This window comes from Fomitopsis serialis, assembly GCF_022376445.1.
Source record: "Fomitopsis serialis strain Sig1Antser10 chromosome Unknown B0H18scaffold_2, whole genome shotgun sequence".
Classification (NCBI taxonomy): Eukaryota; Fungi; Basidiomycota; class Agaricomycetes; order Polyporales; family Fomitopsidaceae; genus Fomitopsis; species Fomitopsis serialis.
The window spans coordinates 1322141-1338439 of record NW_025954962.1 but is presented as its reverse complement, the minus strand read 5'-3'; the positions used below and the strand labels follow the sequence as shown (position 1 = coordinate 1338439).

General features: G+C 57.3%; 6 protein-coding genes across 6 annotated transcripts; 3 read left to right on the top strand and 3 right to left on the bottom strand.

Annotated features, from left to right (window-relative positions):
- Positions 1-376: 376 nt before the first annotated feature.
- Positions 377-2178, bottom strand: B0H18DRAFT_867146 (transmembrane amino acid transporter protein-domain-containing protein; the record flags this gene model as incomplete). The annotated part of the gene is made up of 9 exons (XM_048039839.1): positions 377-803; positions 859-1019; positions 1074-1122; positions 1176-1201; positions 1255-1536; positions 1591-1673; positions 1736-1843; positions 1916-1991; positions 2053-2178. 9 exons carry the CDS (start codon positions 2176-2178, stop codon positions 377-379), a joined length of 1338 nt encoding a protein of 445 aa, XP_047900619.1.
- A 349-nt stretch (positions 2179-2527) lies between these two features.
- Positions 2528-4179, top strand: B0H18DRAFT_971069 (uncharacterized protein). Its single transcript, XM_048043757.1, has 2 exons — positions 2528-3849; positions 3908-4179. Exon 1 carries the CDS (start codon positions 2738-2740, stop codon positions 3845-3847), a length of 1110 nt encoding a protein of 369 aa, XP_047900618.1. The 5' UTR covers positions 2528-2737; the 3' UTR covers positions 3848-3849; positions 3908-4179.
- Positions 4180-4315: 136 nt separating this feature from the next.
- B0H18DRAFT_971064 (uncharacterized protein) lies at positions 4316-8519 on the top strand. The gene is made up of 7 exons (XM_048043756.1): positions 4316-5986; positions 6010-6549; positions 6600-6826; positions 6882-7710; positions 7731-7791; positions 7845-8111; positions 8142-8519. The coding sequence occupies exons 1-6, from the start codon at positions 4449-4451 to the stop codon at positions 8109-8111; spliced, it is 3462 nt and encodes a 1153-aa protein (XP_047900617.1). The 5' UTR covers positions 4316-4448; the 3' UTR covers positions 8142-8519.
- On the bottom strand, positions 8520-10803 carry B0H18DRAFT_971059 (uncharacterized protein). Its single transcript, XM_048043755.1, has 6 exons — positions 10273-10803; positions 10075-10214; positions 9886-10021; positions 9729-9826; positions 9102-9699; positions 8520-9034 (listed from the first exon to the last, which is right to left on the bottom strand). The coding sequence occupies exons 1-6, from the start codon at positions 10487-10489 to the stop codon at positions 8994-8996; spliced, it is 1230 nt and encodes a 409-aa protein (XP_047900616.1). The 5' UTR covers positions 10490-10803; the 3' UTR covers positions 8520-8993.
- A 351-nt stretch (positions 10804-11154) lies between these two features.
- Positions 11155-13001, bottom strand: B0H18DRAFT_1113351 (uncharacterized protein; the record flags this gene model as incomplete). Its single annotated transcript, XM_048032935.1, has 9 exons — positions 11155-11386; positions 11450-11568; positions 11631-11716; positions 11772-12108; positions 12165-12237; positions 12290-12502; positions 12559-12630; positions 12687-12840; positions 12905-13001. 9 exons carry the CDS (start codon positions 12999-13001, stop codon positions 11155-11157), a joined length of 1383 nt encoding a protein of 460 aa, XP_047900615.1.
- A 420-nt stretch (positions 13002-13421) lies between these two features.
- On the top strand, positions 13422-15796 carry B0H18DRAFT_1081689 (uncharacterized protein; the record flags this gene model as incomplete). Its single annotated transcript, XM_048031428.1, has 9 exons — positions 13422-13435; positions 13500-13822; positions 14017-14189; positions 14247-14312; positions 14391-14763; positions 14820-14923; positions 15013-15466; positions 15507-15611; positions 15663-15796. The coding sequence occupies 9 exons, from the start codon at positions 13422-13424 to the stop codon at positions 15794-15796; spliced, it is 1746 nt and encodes a 581-aa protein (XP_047900614.1).
- Between the last annotated feature and the right edge of the window lie 503 nt (positions 15797-16299).

Below are 16299 nucleotides of genomic sequence, written 5' to 3'. Positions count from 1 at the left end.
GCAATGCACTGCGAGTGCTGACTCCAGATCGGCAGACGAATCGATACGAACCGGCGCAGCGAGGCTCACAGTTCAACGAATTAAGGCGTCTGAACGTTGAACGTCGCAGTTCTTCGTATTCATTCTGACCGATATAACAAGCGAATAACGCATGTGTGATGTACTCTCTAGAGCGACAGAATATCCGTAGTGTGCTAGCGCTGTATGGTACTGTAGGTCTAGAACTTACAAACGAGAGACAAGACTGAGCTCGAGGCCAATCTAACGGCACCATTGGCATATAATACAACGCAACTGTCCACTGGACAGGATCATAACGCCGCCTGCATGCAAAGGGCCTGCCGACAGTACCGCTGGCGTACGCATCAGCAATCAACTACGTGCGCGAACTCAGTAACGTCTGAAGGTCCCATCGGAATGTACGTACCTTGATAGACACATACGTCCCCGCTACGCAGATGAACGCTCCCGAAAACACAGTCAGCACCGCCAAGACGGTACCGCCCCACCGACGCTTCAGCGCTTTCATACCTCCACCCCCAAGGTAATATGCGTCATAGAGCCAGAAGAATCCAGCTATGCCGTACGTATACCAGGAAGCGAAGAGCGACGCAGTGATGCCTGTCAAGTCGGAGAAGACGGGGACAGCGGCAGCGAAGACGAAGGCGAGCGCGGTCGCGCCGAAGCAGAGGAAAGTCCAGACGGACCACCCGAGGATCGTATGGGTGTAGAGGTGGCGGGAGTGCCGGAAGAGGCGGACGAAGATGAGCTTGGCTGCTGTGTGGGAGTACAGGGCACCCGAGCTGCAATGCCACCGTCGTCAAACTGAGCAATACATGCCAATTCGAATAACCTTACAGCAGAAAGTTCACCATGCCAATGGCGAAGGTGATCTTCGCCCATACAGGAGAGAGCGATAGGAGCGCCGGGGATTGCACTTCGTTGCCAAGGTAGACGTAGACCACGATGCTGAAAACTGCATAAAAAGCTGTCGAGAATACTTGTAGTGTCCACGCCGCCTTCCGGAAAAATGGGTCAGGCGTGCGACAATGGCAAGGGACTTTCCGCATCACCTTCATTGCATCTCTGGGCTGGCGCATCTCCGAGATCAAGATGAAGAACCTATAAATCAGTCGGCAAGCGATGACAGATGTTATGCAGATCGGCACCCGTACATAAAATGACCTGCGTATGCGAAGACCTGTGCTAGATGGTTCAATTTTGCAGCGCAAGACACTTCACTCCAATACTCACAGGTCCAGTGACAGCCAAGAACGCGTCGTAGAAAGTAGTAGGGACTGTGGCAGACAATGTACGGCCGGGCGTAGGGTTTACGCCAGCACCAACCATTGCAAGAAACCCGCAAAGGGTAATTGCTATGGTGCTAACGAAGCCCAGCCAACTCATATTTCCGAGGGTCCGAGGTAGTGAGATAATAAAAGTCGCCGCTGAGAAAATCAGGAGGAGATCAACGGCACACATGCCGTTGTTAGATAGCGTGGTGAGCGCCAGTTGACCTGACAGAATTTCAGACCCCTGGAAGATGGTGTCAGGGGAACTGAAAGACCAGGAGGGGAGCAGGGGGCTCACCACGCCGAATATTGCGAATATGATAGTGCCTATTGACAAGATTTCTCGCCCTATGGGACCAAAGATAAGGTAGCCCGCATCCCCTAGAGTGAGGAACAACATTGAATTTGAGTGACAACAGCCTTCTTGTAACCCAGCTCCTTACCCATGTTGTGCACATCAGGATGGTTGAGCTTGAAGTCGATCAAGAGCTTCGCGGTGAATAGTCCGAACATGCCCAAGAAGATCGTCAATATGAGAGACGGCACAATCCCTGAGCATCGTATGGAGCAGTCAGTATAACTGCACGGTAGTACTGTGACGCAGACTGCAAGTGCCTACTTACCAACGGCGGCCATTGCATTCGGCAACGTGAGCATGCCATTGCTCACGATCTCAGCAATCATGAAGAAGGCGACATACTATATCATATGTTGCCGTCAAAGACATTCAGAGCGTACGATACATCAGAGCGGCACGTACCTGCCAGCTGAGTGTCTTGTACTGTATGTCGTGGTCATCTTCAGGTCCGAACACGTCCTCTGTCTCTGCTACGACGCCTTTCACGCCAGAAACCTCGGACAAGCTCTTCTCGCCGACGCTCGACATTGTGGAACCAGTATGCGTACAATCAGCGAATGGTCAGAACGAAAGCAAGCCCCACTCGCTGGTCGTGCCCAAGCATGTCTTATCGCAGCAAGACCGAAAGACACCGGATGGTTTCAAATAATCTGATTGAGTGTAGTCCGGCAGGTTGTCTCTGCCGAGAATCCGGCACTCCCAGCGTGGAACGGTGAAACATTGTCGCCATGCGCTACACAGCAGAGACGTCGAGGACGAGTCTCATACAGCGTCGAACGCGCTTTGCATTGGCAATTGCCGGAGTCTGCTTTGAGTCTTCCCCGCAACAGTGAATCGCGATCCTCCATCGGCCAGATCTAGATCGAACCCCTTCACGTGATGATCCAATGAGGCAATGGGCTAAGAACAAGACGGGCGGTGATTGGACGGGGTCCTCGCTGCCACTGGCACGCCCAGCAGGTGAGTCTGTTTCACTCCAGGCTCCGGGTCGAGCTCTGCTTGTTCGCAGGCTGCTGCCAGGCATGCTGCCTCGCAGTTGCACTGCGCCGTGCCTACCGTCCGTTCTCCGCAACGACTGATCACCAAGATGCATGCTGGCCCTCGACTAGTTGACGACCTCATACCCCACATTCTCAACGCATACGACCACTGGTGGCCGCGAGACTTCACCCGTTTGGCGTTGGTTTCTCCGGCGTGGCTCGAACACGTCAGGAAACATCTTTACTTGCGCCCCACTCTCTACACATCCACTGCATGCGTATCCTTCGCGCGGTCGATTGGAGGAAACCCACACCTAGCCTTCCTAGTCCGAGGCATCGAGCTTCGCCCGGCCGTCGACCGCCCCATAGGCCGCGGATGCTCGGCGGAGCTCATGGCGAGCCTCCGACGCATTTTGAGCCTCGGTGGGCTGCAGAAGGTCGCCCTCGGGGGCAGTTTGGCAGTCGCTGCGGAGAGGTTCCTGCAATTCCTGATCAGCCCGCAAACAGTGACTGAGCTCTGCGTTGACGGGAGCTATACACAAGCCGAGCCATGGGCAAGAACATGCTCGCTGGAGTGGGACGACATGATGGCCTGCAGATTCGTTCGCCTACAGTCGCTTATCCTGTCCAACCTCGAGCTGACTGTCCTCTCGTGGTCCACGTCGTGCGGCCGTCTCACCAGCCTTACGGTGGACAACGTCGCTGTCGTTTCCGGGTCGATGATTGACCTCGTTCACGACTCGCTGGACACTTTGCGTTCCTTGCAAGTGTGTATCCGCGACGTGTCAAACTCCAGGACGACGGATCAGCTCGTCTGCATATTAATGGCACGTTGCCCCAGGCTAGAAACCCTTTCCTACGAGCACCGTTCCTCTCACCTGGATCATGTGTTCTGGAGAGAGGCGCCTCCCAGGAACCCGGCTATTCACAAACTTCGCCTGTCGGGCCTTTACATGGGCGGTCCAATGCTCGTGCACATAGCCGAGTCCTGTAGGAATCTGCAAGTGCTGGAAGTGGTCGGTCGTGATGTCTGTGTTGTCCCTGCGAGTTGGACAGACCTTGTCACGTCCGACATTCTTTCTGCTCTTCGACAGCTACTCATCTCGCCGCCCATGTCGTTCCCACCGAACCCTGAGACGAAGGATTTATACCGTCCACTATTTACGGCTTGCGGCGAGCGCAACATTGTCCTGTCTTTTCAGCCATGCTCATTTTGATGGTACGTCCCGCTTAAACGTGAGCTCAAAGTACATACAACTCACGAGATCATGAATTAGGTTCAACACTTGCTCGGATGCGAAGCTACCGTGTTCGTGTGCCCACTGTATCGGTCCGTACATCTTGTATACACCTCCCTGTACCCACCTGCACCTCAATGCCTGACTTGTTGTCGGGCGTAGGCTCGCTTCAGCAGGTCTTCTAGCGTCGACTTAGGCGCCGATACTTTCTGTTACTTAACTTCTGATACACTCCCTGTAACACTCAGGGCGTTTTCCCCGCGATTTTCTCGTGTGATATAAACATATATGTTGTGCGTTGCCAGCCATGACTGCATGATGTGGGAGATGGTACTTGGGTAGAGACGGTACGAGCAGTCAATTGTGTGAGGCACTGAGGTTCATGGCGCTCGGGATACGCGTCCCGGCTGATCCCCGGTCTCGCATCAATTTACGGCCAGCTTCTCTCTGGTCGCTCACCACCACGACAGTCGACGACTGCGACGACACTGACGGCGGCGGGCCTCTGCCAGCTCGACCAGGCCACCATTGACTCGTTCCTTTGCATTACTGTCGCTTCCGAGAACTACCATATCCCTTGATGGCTTCCACTTCGACCCGCTCGCCACCCAATGCGTACAGCTCCTACGAAATCGATCCGCCTCCGCTGCAGCACCGAGTCTCTAGGAAGTCGTCCAGGACATCCTTCTTGTCTCTGAAGCGGACGAAGAAGAAGTCGGTCTCGTCCATTGACCCCTCTCTTCCCTCGATGTCTCCGACGCCGGGACAGTCTCGCGTCGGTGATGAGTCCATGTCACCATCGTCGTTCCATTCCTTGCAGGACCCCTCCGAAGCCATTTTGACTGGCGTCTCGCGTCAAGGTTCTCGTCAGGGCCGTCATAGCAGACGGTCGTCCCGGAGCTCGAGGCAGGACCAAGTCTCCCTCCACAGCGCCAGGACTCGGAGCAGCGAGCGACAGCGCGGCAAGAAAAAGGTCGTGCCATCGCAAATAGAGTCCCAGCCCTTCCCTACAATGGGCGGTTACGAACTATCGATGTCCGATGATCGCTACGCGAGGCGTCGTTCGCGTTCCCAGAGACACACCGGGTCTTCTTATCTTGACGACTTCGACGAACTCGCGTTCCATAACCGACCCTTCAACATATCCCTCGTAGACTCGGCCTCCTCAGTGCTCAGTCACTATGATGCACCACAGACTCCCGTAGATGACCATTTGTTCCGGGATCCCGTGTATACCCTGCCGGTGGTGGTCGCTGCGCCCGTACCTGGGGTGGAGACGATGGATGCGTTGGTGGACGGTATGAACGACAGCTTCTCTGACGACCACTACACCGGATCTGGCGGGCTGTCTGGTCGGAAGAAAGCATCGAAGACTGGACATCATCCGCTGTATCATCCCCCGCTACCGAAACCTCCTCCTGGAGTGGTCTTGGGCAGGGTCGGCCAGACTGCCACTTCCCCACGCTCGCAGGACTCGGATGAGGACGAGGAGACGGAACATGCGCCTGTCCGGAGTTGGTCTGAACAGCGCGAGCATAGGAAGAAACGTCGTCCTGCGTCTGCTCGCAGCCCACCCACAATCACTTCAACTTCATCTCACCCAGTTTATCCTTCGCGACCTGCCAGATCTGTTTCCACGAGGTCATCGCGCCATTCGTCTATCGCGCCTAGTGCGCTGGATCCATCTACTCCCCCACGTCCACCTACTCCTCCACGTCCCGGCAGCATTCTCTTTGCCCGCAGCCCGCCTTCCATTTCCACTGCCACGCCCACGAACCAGTCAATCATCGCCAAGGAACAGACCACGCCAACGAGCTACGTATTATGGTCCAGGCCGACCAGCACTTATTCTTCCACCTCCGGCCCCAGCCCAAACTCCGCTAGCTTCACAGATTCGTCGTACACTTCGCAGGAAACCAGTGTTCCGTCAATCACTTCGCAGGAGACTAGTGTCCCGTCTACGAGTGTGTATGACAGCTACCATATCGCGGGCCCTTCGAGGGCAGTGGCGCCGTCCATCTCGGAAATCATTCGCGCGCACGCCCCACCTGCTCAACGAGCACGCTCGCGAAAGTCATCTTATGCTCGCAGTTTCGGCCACGAGATGCCCGCGAGACTGTCCACGAGCAGCCCGAACCGAGCCCTCAGCCGTCGAAACCCCAAGAAGAGGCCTACCCGGTATCTCGGTCATCCGTCGACACTATAGCTGAGGAGGTGCAACGGACTCTCTCTCGAGTACTTGCACCGTCACCTGGTCCTCGACCATTACATCTATCCCGCTCCTTCCCCCGGCTTCCAGTATCACAGATCGATACCCGGAACGGGTCATCCACTCGCTCTGAAGGCCGCCGCGAATCCTCCATTTTCTCCTACTCGACTACCTCCGATCAACCGCCTATACCTGGGTTTGATCTGTCGACCTTGACAAAACCGCCAACCAACTCACCGTCACAGGCCATCGCTCAGTACCTCCGCTCTGCCCGTCTCACTACTCTTCTCCCTCTGACTCGTTTCCCGCATGCGTCGGAGGACCACCCTTTGAATGTCAGTCTGTCCGACTTGGGCAGTCCGACAGGTCACCCTGTCGTCGTCTTCCTCGGGCTGGGGTGCGTGAGGCATATCATGGGCCTCTATGACGAGATGGCGGAGTGTCTGAATATCAGACTGATCACTATCGACCGGTATGCTTTCTCATCTTTGTAGAGACTTAGAGTTTGATTCCCGTCTGTAGCTGGGGCCTAGGCCGAACAGACAGCCCGAGGAGCAAGTCGGCGCGGGGAATTCCAGAGTGGGCTCACGTCGTAGAGGAGGTGCTTGACAGGCTGAAAATCGACCAATGCAGTGTGATGGCGCACTCTGCAGGGGCACCGTATGCCCTGGCCTTCGCTAACAAGTATCCAGAGCGGGTACGAGGCGAAGTCTGTCTCTTGGCCCCTTGGGTTGGAGGGGGAGAAGGTGGTGAGTGGAGCGCATGCTGGATGGATCGAACGGCTGTTTATCTGGTCGTATACAGCTGGCTACAAGTGGCTGAAGTACGTTCCGAACGGCATACTCAAGACTGCTCAGGCCGCCGAGTGGAAGATACAAGCCTGGATGATCGGCAAACCCCCTTCGTTCCAGTTTGAGGGAATCGGATTCGACGCCAGTTCCCCTGTCGCCTCACCTGTCGCATCCAAGTCTCCTGTTACTTCTCCCTCACCCATAGCGTCCCGTTCTGACTCAACGCCAACGCCAACGCGTCAATCCACCTCACACCTCGAGACCAAGACTGACGTGGATCCCAGACCAAGCATCTCGTCAATTGCTTTCAGCGAGTACGATGACCTGCGTGATTTCGATGGATGCTTTGAGAGCCAGACAAGTCTCGGGCGGAAGAGCACGAATTCGGACCAAAAAGGCGCAGAGGCGACCTCAAGCAAGGCGATCCAGCGGAAGGCGTCGCGCAGCTTCCTTGGACGACTCAAAAGCGGGCAGCCGCAGTCTCCGCAAGACGGTGGCCATCGCAGTGGGACCAAATTGAAGGTCCTGCGGTCTATGGGTAATCTTAAAGGGAAGAAACCTTCACCAACGTCGCCCGCAGGGCCACCGCCAGTACCTCGGCTTCCGTCACCCCTGCCGCAAGCCAACGCGGACGTTGGGCTCGGCCTCGACAATCTCGACCTTGATGGTCTTGACTTTTCGGATACGATACGGATCAAATCTACCTCCACGCCTCCAGCTGTGGCGACCTCTCCATCCTCAATGAACGCAGCGTCGATCGACTTCCCGGACGATGACCCCTTCGCCTTACGCGCCAATGGACGACGGTCTATCTCCTTGTGCGTCGGTGAGCGCCCTGCCCTGTCCACGCCTTCCCCCCGAGTCCAATTCCCGAAGCCGACGACACGCCTGCCAGCTTCCAAGCGATGCTGGGCAACGCGCTCGTGGCAGCCTCGCACGCCGAGTCCGCCAAGGCACGCACCGCGACCTTGTGCAGATCCTGAACCACGACCGGCAGCCGTGGGGCTTCTCGTACGCGGCGTACCCGCACACGGTGCGCGTGTGGTACGGCGAGCACGACGAGCGCATCGCGGAGAACGCGGTGCGCTGGATGGAGAACACGATGGGCCGCGATAGATGCTTCGTTAAGGTTATCGAGGGAGCGGACCATGCGCTCATGTACAAGGGCAGCGTCGTGATCGAGGTGTTGGAGAATATTTCTGAGTTCTGGCGGGATCGTGAGTTTCGTCCTTCAGATTCTTGAGCCAGTGCTGATGAGAGGTGGATATTATAGGTGACTGAAGTGCCACATAATTCCCCCTCGTAAGCTCTCGTGTCTACTTACGTCTCCCCTCTGCGTTACCCCCAAATGCTTTTCCCGCTTGTTGCATTATATACCTTCTGTGCCATATACCTTCGATCTTCGTTCACCCCTCCTTTGCAGTCATTGTAGCACTCGTAACTCTCGCAGCGGATCGCCAGGAGTTCATCGTTATTTTCCCGCCCCCGGTCCTCACGCCTCTTTCGGAGCAATATGTTACGTTGGATCACCCCAGATTGGTTACCCTTTTGACACCTATATGAAGCACTTACTATAATCGTGTACGCGTAGAGTCCTCCCTCCTTATTACTTATTCAGAGCAGTGGCATCTGCTGGGCATTGCACGATTCGTATGTTCTTGTATACGGCACACAGCGCCGCTGCCTCCCCTTGTGTATTTCCCGGAACGAGCAACATTATACAGGAGTGGAAATATTACAGGCTACGGAGTCCGCGTTCGATTCGTTACGTTCCAACAGTCCGACCTGGGCCAGCAGGGACATGGTTTAGGGCACGGCTAAGGTAAGGGCGAGGCCGGGGTCAACCCGACCGTGTGTAAGTGCGTAGATACAAGCAGGGATTACGGTTGCGAGGCAGTTCTGGCCCTGTCCAGAGCGCAATGCGCGAAGCAGCGAAGTTCATGATATGATGCAGGCCTATCGCTGGGCCCGCGTCGCGACGCTGTGGTAACCGGCCTGACGTGCGCCGGTAGGTTCTGGAATAGAGTCGCGTCGCGCGAGCTGCGGCCGGGCGTGCAGCTTGGCGACCCCAAGTAAAGCAAATTATACTGTAAGAAGAGTCCGAGTCGCCGCCCGCCCGCCGTCGCTACCTGAACATTCCGCGCTGGCGACTGGTCCCTGGAGTGCCTATGAATCGAATGGGTAGTCAGCCACCTGAGAACGCCGTTGCAACGTCTGCACGAAGCATGCTCACCTGGAGTCCTGGGCACGTGTGAAGGATAGTCGATGGGTACGTCAGGCTGGATGACGCCTTCGTACGGATTCCGCGGGCGCAGCGGCACTGACTCGGAGGACATCGAGCTCATGACGCCGTCCCTCTGCTGGGCAGCGCCCATCGCCGACGCTAGGGCCGCGCCTGTCCTGTACGACCGCCGCCTGAAATTGCCCCATGAATTCGGCCTGCCGGACGTCGCGCTGCGGGGCGGCGTGTACGCTGAGACGGCGGCAGCAGGCGCCTCCTCGAAGGGGACGGCGACGACGGAGGGCGCGCTGATTTGGCGGGTGAGCCCCGAGGCAAGGGAGTTGGACTCGAAGTCAGAGCGGAGCTGGCGGTTGCGCGCACGGTAGAGGAGGCAGATGGCGAATCCGAGGAGGAGGAGGACCGCCCCGGCGGAGGAGACGGCGGCGGCGACGATGGTGCCGGTGGAGAGCCCGGAGCGGGAGAGCGAGCCAGCGGGCGAGGTAGTGCTGGATGAGGCCGACGAGGAAGAGGTTGTGCGGGTGGTGGTTGGTGCTAAGGTGGTGGACAAGGAGGTCAAGGTGGAGATCGAGGTGGTGGAGAGCGATGTTGACTGCGAGAGGGTGCTGGTGCTATTGATACAGCAGATGATGATGATGTAGTCTTAGATGTGCTCAACGATGTGGAAGAGCTTGTGGTAGTAGTTGATGTGGTTGCACTCGTACTCGAAGACGTCGAGGCTGAGGAGTGACGAGACGTCAGTCTGAGCATCACGGCGAGGCGGTAAAATGTACGATACCAGTAGTGTCCACGGTGATGTCCAGCTCTTTAAATGTGAGTACGCTGGTATCACCGAATGCAGGGTCGGCAGAATTCACGACCTGCAGATTATGCGCGGTCGTGGGATCCAGGCCGGCGAACGAGAACAACACAACCTATTTGACAGCGTGTCTAGATAACTCCAGTAGTCAAGGCGATGCATACGCACCGGAGTCGAAGAGTCGGCGTTCGGGTCGGATGCGTTCAATAGTAGCAATCGCTTTCCCGACGATCCACAGTCCAGACAAACGGCGTACAGTGCTCCGCCGGTCTGCTTAAAGCCGACATAGGACAGAGAAACTGTGCCGGCTGCACAGATATCATCATCAGCGTTCTGGAACTTCAGACCATCGGCTGAGACACGCACCTGGGAGGAATATTTCCACCTCGTTCGCTTTGCCGCTCGTCTGCATGAACGACCCGGCCGCGTTCGACACAGTGCTCCATCCCGTGGAGTAGACGACGTCCGGGCTTGCAATGCCAATCGTCTCTTTCTGCACGCCCGCTGCCGCCACCAACACCGAGCGCGACGCGAGCGAGAGCAATATGACCAGAAGGGAGAGAACATGCTTAACGAAGGACATGACGGCAATGCGAGGCCGACTAGCAGGAGGCCACGGCAGGGACGTCCAGCATCCTGCGGACTGGAGGAGACAGCGAGAGGAGGGCCGCGACGGCGGGGTGGTGAGTATAAGGGGCGGGATGGTTGTTGTGCCTCGGAGCCAAGCTGGACAAGGTCCAGAGGCCGGGACTGACCTCACCAGATCCCATCCCAGATAGTTGCCCCCGACGCGACCTTCGCACGTCGCGACTGCGCACCGTTGATCACCATATGCTCGCAGTCCGTGACTGTCCGTCGCAGGTGTCCGCCCCACGCCAGATCTGTCTTTTTCGCATGCATCGCCCGCTGCAATGTCGAGGACGTCCAATGCTCACTTCTCCCTCACCGCAGAACCCGCGAGCGCCTCCGGGATAAATTGCTCACGGCACCGAGAGCTCGGCAGCGGGCGAAGCTAGCAGCAGAACATGATCAGACCCAGCTGGACGGTGCTGAACAATAATCAGCGATTAGGCTTAGCCGAGCGACGGCTTGTAGCTAGTACGGTACCAACACAATTGCAGTACGTACCGCCACTGCACCAGCGAATTGGCTATGGTACAAAGTGATGTCGGCCAAAAATACACTGCATGCTATGCCATGTCCATCTCTGCCGCTGCTGTTTTCTCCGCCATACCGCGCCACACCCATCTACGCCGCCTCAGCAGCATTACTCCCCAAACGGATATGTCTCCACGACATCCCCATCCACCCGCTGGTTGTCCTCCTCCCGCTCGAGGGCCGAATGCCCCTCGACTCCCGGATGTGCGCAACCGCGTCGTACTGATCCGCGACACTGCACTTCGAATAGTGGGATGGTACCTCGGTGTCCTTGCGATAGATCACGCCGATGAACCGCTCGTAGCGCGGGCGATTGAGGAAGCTGTGTGTGAACCAGCCAACGTCAGCGGTGCGTGGCGCGGAAGGGAAGGGAAGGATCACTCACTCAGAGAGCTCCGGGGACATCTCCTGCTTCTCATTCCCATTCGGCGTGTTTTCGATCTTGTGCGTGATGACGAAGCAGTCGCCGGATGCCCATTCGTCGAACACTCGCTCAATGGAAGGCTCGATCGGGGGTTCATGCGGTGGATGCGCGGGGGGTCGTCCCACTCGTACGCCGCGGTAACAGTACCTCTGTTGGTCAGGAAGCCGACGTTGAAGACGTTGTCCGCGCCAAAAATTTCACGGCAACGCTGTCCAACATTGATTTCACCTGCCAGATGGCTATATTGAGCAACGCGACACAAACGCTTAAGAGTGAAACTAACCTCTCCTGCGACCCATATCCGTCGCCCTCGCGTCGCCGATGTGTGAATTATGTGCCCAGACAACAATCTTTGCCTTCCGGCCTGTGCCGTCGCCCAGATGGTCAGCGACCTTGCGCAGCGTCCGCGCGAAGTGGTCGTCTCGCAGGTTCCAGCTCAGCGTGTCCTCCGACATCATCGTGCGGTAGTATTCCTCAGCATCCCGCACGACGAGCGCGTTCATCTCTGCGACGAAGTGCTGCTCGTCCGGATGGCCGTCCGCTTGACCCTGCTCCTCGATGTACTTCTTCCGGTTGTGGAGGAGGTTGCGCAGATTTAGGATAACTTCCCGGTGGCAATCCTACAGAAGCGAGTCATCAGCGTGTGGTCGGACGGAGCAACTCGAAAGGCACGAACCTTTTTGAGACCAAACTGTGTCTCGTACGCATAGCGCGTGGTATCTTCGCCGAATCGCTCAAAGCAGTTATATCTATGCCTACATAAGCACATGGCACACGCACAATTCAAACACCGGGACGTACTTCTTCCTAGCCGCTTTAGCACCCTCAGGGTCCACGGTCTCGAGATACCTGATAACCTCGTCCGCCGAGCGGTTCAGGGAGTAGAGGTCCATGCCGAAGAAGGAAACCTTGTTGTATGGATCGCTGGTCTCCCGCATGATGCGGTCGTTGTGGTCCCGCATGTACTGTATGAACCCGGGCATAACTTCGTTCTTCCACATCCACTTGGGGAATCTGAGCGAAGTCTCAGTCGCACATCTAGCAGCGGATATCCAACAAGAATTGCTTACCTCTCGAAGTCCGCTAAGGCATCCCGAGCATCTTGAATGACACCATTTCTGAGATTGCCACCGTGGATGTACCTATGGGCGGCGCCGAATTGGTGGAGGCGCATCAAATGCAAGTGGCGGCGGCGCACCTGTTGACGCGGAAGGCGTCCGGCCAGTCAGCTTCAACAGCTACCGCAGTGAACCCCTTCTCTTCGATCAAGCGCTTGGTGAGGTTCGCTCGATGCTCGTAGAACTCGAACGTCCCATGGGAGCCGTCGCCGATTAGGACAACCTGCGCGTTTCCTGCCAAGTGCAGTCGCCATGCTTCAGTCTACGTTGCGTCTACTTTGACCAGCACCGCACGTACCGATGGCGGACAGCAGCGGGTCGTACGTCTTGGGGTCGAAGGAGAGAGGGTAAGTGTGGCTCTGCAAGAGTGCCTTTTGCTTCTGGGCGCTGGACATGTTGCTGAACAGTCGCCGTTTGTAGAGTCGTGAGATTATTTTGGCGACAAAGGAGGGAGGTTGTGCGTTGGAGACATGCGTCGCGGTCGAGCTCACTATATAACGCAGCGGCGGCGTGAAGTTGCTCAGGTATGACGCATTACGTGAAGGGTCGGCGTGGAGCCCAATGCCCCGCATCTTCGCCCCAGCATGCCGGGCATACGCATGCCCGCCAGACGTGGACGACGACGGGGGCGGCGGCGGCGGCGGGTGGTTGGCGGGCAAGCGAGGAGGGCGGGGGTTGGGCGGGGAGTGATGGGAGCGGGATCTGCGAGCGTGCAGCTATGAGATTCGATCGGGATAATGTACGCATCGGGCGGTGCCGTAAGGAATGTGGCTGCTGCCCTCCCCCCGCCTCCTCATCCCCCGCCCACAGGCTTCATGCCCAACACCGCGTGCGTCCCCCGCCTCCCCCCTCTCCGCCGACGTGCGACACGACGCTCACACTCATATTTACAGCTCCCAGACGACCAGCAGGAAGACGCTCGCGGTCAAGCACCTCGATGGAGAGCCCCTCACGCGTGCCGACCTCCAGCACGACCTCCTCAACTACATATTCTCAAACACCCAGGCCGCATTTACCGATCCGTACAGGACAATCCATGGCGACCCGCCCAGGACGCTCGTTACCTTCCGCGACCTCTACATCAACTGCCTCCTCCACTCGCCCCGCTGCTCAAAGGCCGCCAGGGAGAAAATAATGGAGTCCCCCGACTTTGGCGACGAGTTCGCGAAGATGTCCCTCCTTTCCAACGTCGGTCGCATAAATACCACCATGGCCTGTAAGTATACGGCACCCTGCCTGCGATCTCCTACGTATCTCTAATAGGGGCTGTCACTGGCACTCCCTAAATTCACGCAATCGCCACTCGCGCGACTTTGGCTCTGCGATGGCCGCACGATGTCTCTGAACGACCCAACTCACGTAGTCGACCGCTCTGCCAATCGATCCTCATTGACGTCCCTTTGTCAACAGTCTTCCCAGAGATGCGTACCGCACTGCGCACGTACCACCCCGTCCCCTCCCTCCAGAAGACCAACGGCAATCTGCAGGACGCCCCTCGGATAAAGAACATCCTCAAATCGTGCTACCTCGACACCGAGCCCCAGGGCTCCCTCCTCTCCCCTGCAGACGTGCAGGCGCGCTCCGTCAGTGACCATAAAGAACTATCGCTCACGAGTGACACTGACAGTTTGGATCACTAGCGGTCAGGTCAGGTGCCGCCGACGAGCATCGTGAACCTCATCTTCACGTTCTCCATCCATGCTGGCGTAAGTGCCCCCCTCGCTCGCGTTCCGCATGAGCCGGCCGTAAGTGCTGATCGTCCCCTTCCTCTTCTGGCACACTAGGCAGTTGCCAGGACGCACTTCGGGCCGAGCGCGAACCTTGACTTTCTCGACTTCTTCACGCCCGTTCCCGTTTCTTCCGCCTCACGCGCACTCGCGTTCCTGTGGCTCTGCTTTCACTATCACGAGCATGGGTCGCCCAACCCCTTCTCGCAAGGCTATGCGAGCACAAACCCGGATAAAATACCGGCTCTCGTCATGCTGTCGGAGGAAGAGGCGGCGCTGGAGAACGTCGATCCTCCGGACGAACGTGCTTGGGGTGAAAGCATGACGGAGCAGCGCCGAACTTTCATGGCGAAGAAGGCACAAGAAGACGACGGAGAACCTATGGACGACAGCAGCGAACCCAAGGGCAGAGGCAGAGGTGCACCGAGGGGTAGGTCTCGGGGCAGGCGGAGGCCGCGGAACATGCCGAGTCGTCGAGTATGGCAGGCCCAAGTAGTAGAGATAAGGAGCGCGAGCGGGAGGCGTCTCCCGCGGAGAGCTTCATTTCGTTGCCGCCCATGCTGCAAGATGCTCCCGAAGGTCCGTTGACGGTGCTTGACATGTATCACATTGTGCACGTACGCTGACGCACCATACTCTAATAGCGCACCGTTATTCTCCCGAGCCGTACCAAAGACAGCCGCAGTCTCCGTGGAGCGAACGGCCACCACGCCGGCCCTCTCCCTCGTTACCACCTCCATCCTTGAGCCAGGCCAGAGAACGCTTCCCTTCGCCATCTCTCCCACCGCCGCCTCGAACAGAACGTCTGCCGTCGATACCGGATCTATTCTCAGACATCCGTGACCCGCGACACTTCGCGGATCCCTACCCACGGCGACAATCAAGCCCTGGTCCGCCACCGTCGAACGGCGGCAGGCCGACCCGGACGCGCGCCCGCACTCACACATTTCCTGAGCCGTTGCCGCATCCGCACCCAAGGGAGAATCCATACATCTACCAGTCGTATGCGCCACCGCCCGCCCCGCCACCGCCCCGCCCGGTGTACACATATGCTCCCCACCACTCGCCCGTGTACGAGAGACCGCCGCCGGCGGCTCCGCGCCCGCCGGAGAACCAGCACTCTATGCTTGATCGTATGCATCAATCCACGTCAGTCTTGCGCGAACGTTATAGTGACGAATCTGTCGACAGAGGCATGGCACGTCGTTATGACCACCGACCCTTTGGCTGACTCGGACGATGAGATCGCGGACGAGAACGCTCGTCTTGATACAGTACGTCGTGCGACGCTGCACCCTTTCACCGTCACTGACGACCTCTGTGTCGCAGTCTTGCGCTTGCGCATCATCAGCAGACTACGCGGCAAAGAGCCAACGCCTGAGCCCGAATCTATACCACAGATTGTACCATTCCCCATCATACATACCCACACCCATGCGAACGCACACTCCGCTGCCATCTAGGTGTCTCGGTGATGCATGCATAGCATGCCGGACTGTATAAATTTATATCCTTCCCAGACCATGTAGTCCTACCCTCGTCCCCCAAGTGTCTTCCCTAAGCTCATGCTTATAACCACCTGTAACCCATGCCAACGACCATCATCCACTTCCAAAGGCCATCCACTTCCATCATTCAGACTTCTCATCTGTGTACCGCATGCAAAGAGACACTGACCTGTTTGGCTTATTCTGTTGTATACCTTTTCACCTCATTTTGGGATATGTGTGAATGCATCCAATTCGTCAGCGCAAAGGCCCCCTTCCGGTGTGTGCACTTGCGATCCGCTCGCGGATATGTACTATTAGCAGGTATGTACGGGGTAACTTTACAAGCCAGGATTATTGCACCGCAAAGGCCCAATTTATACAGAAGAAGGCGGCAGGGGTAATAAAGATGGTCGACTGAAGATATATTACTATGTGACAGGATCCACCGAACAGAAAGAGACGGGTGAACGAAAAGT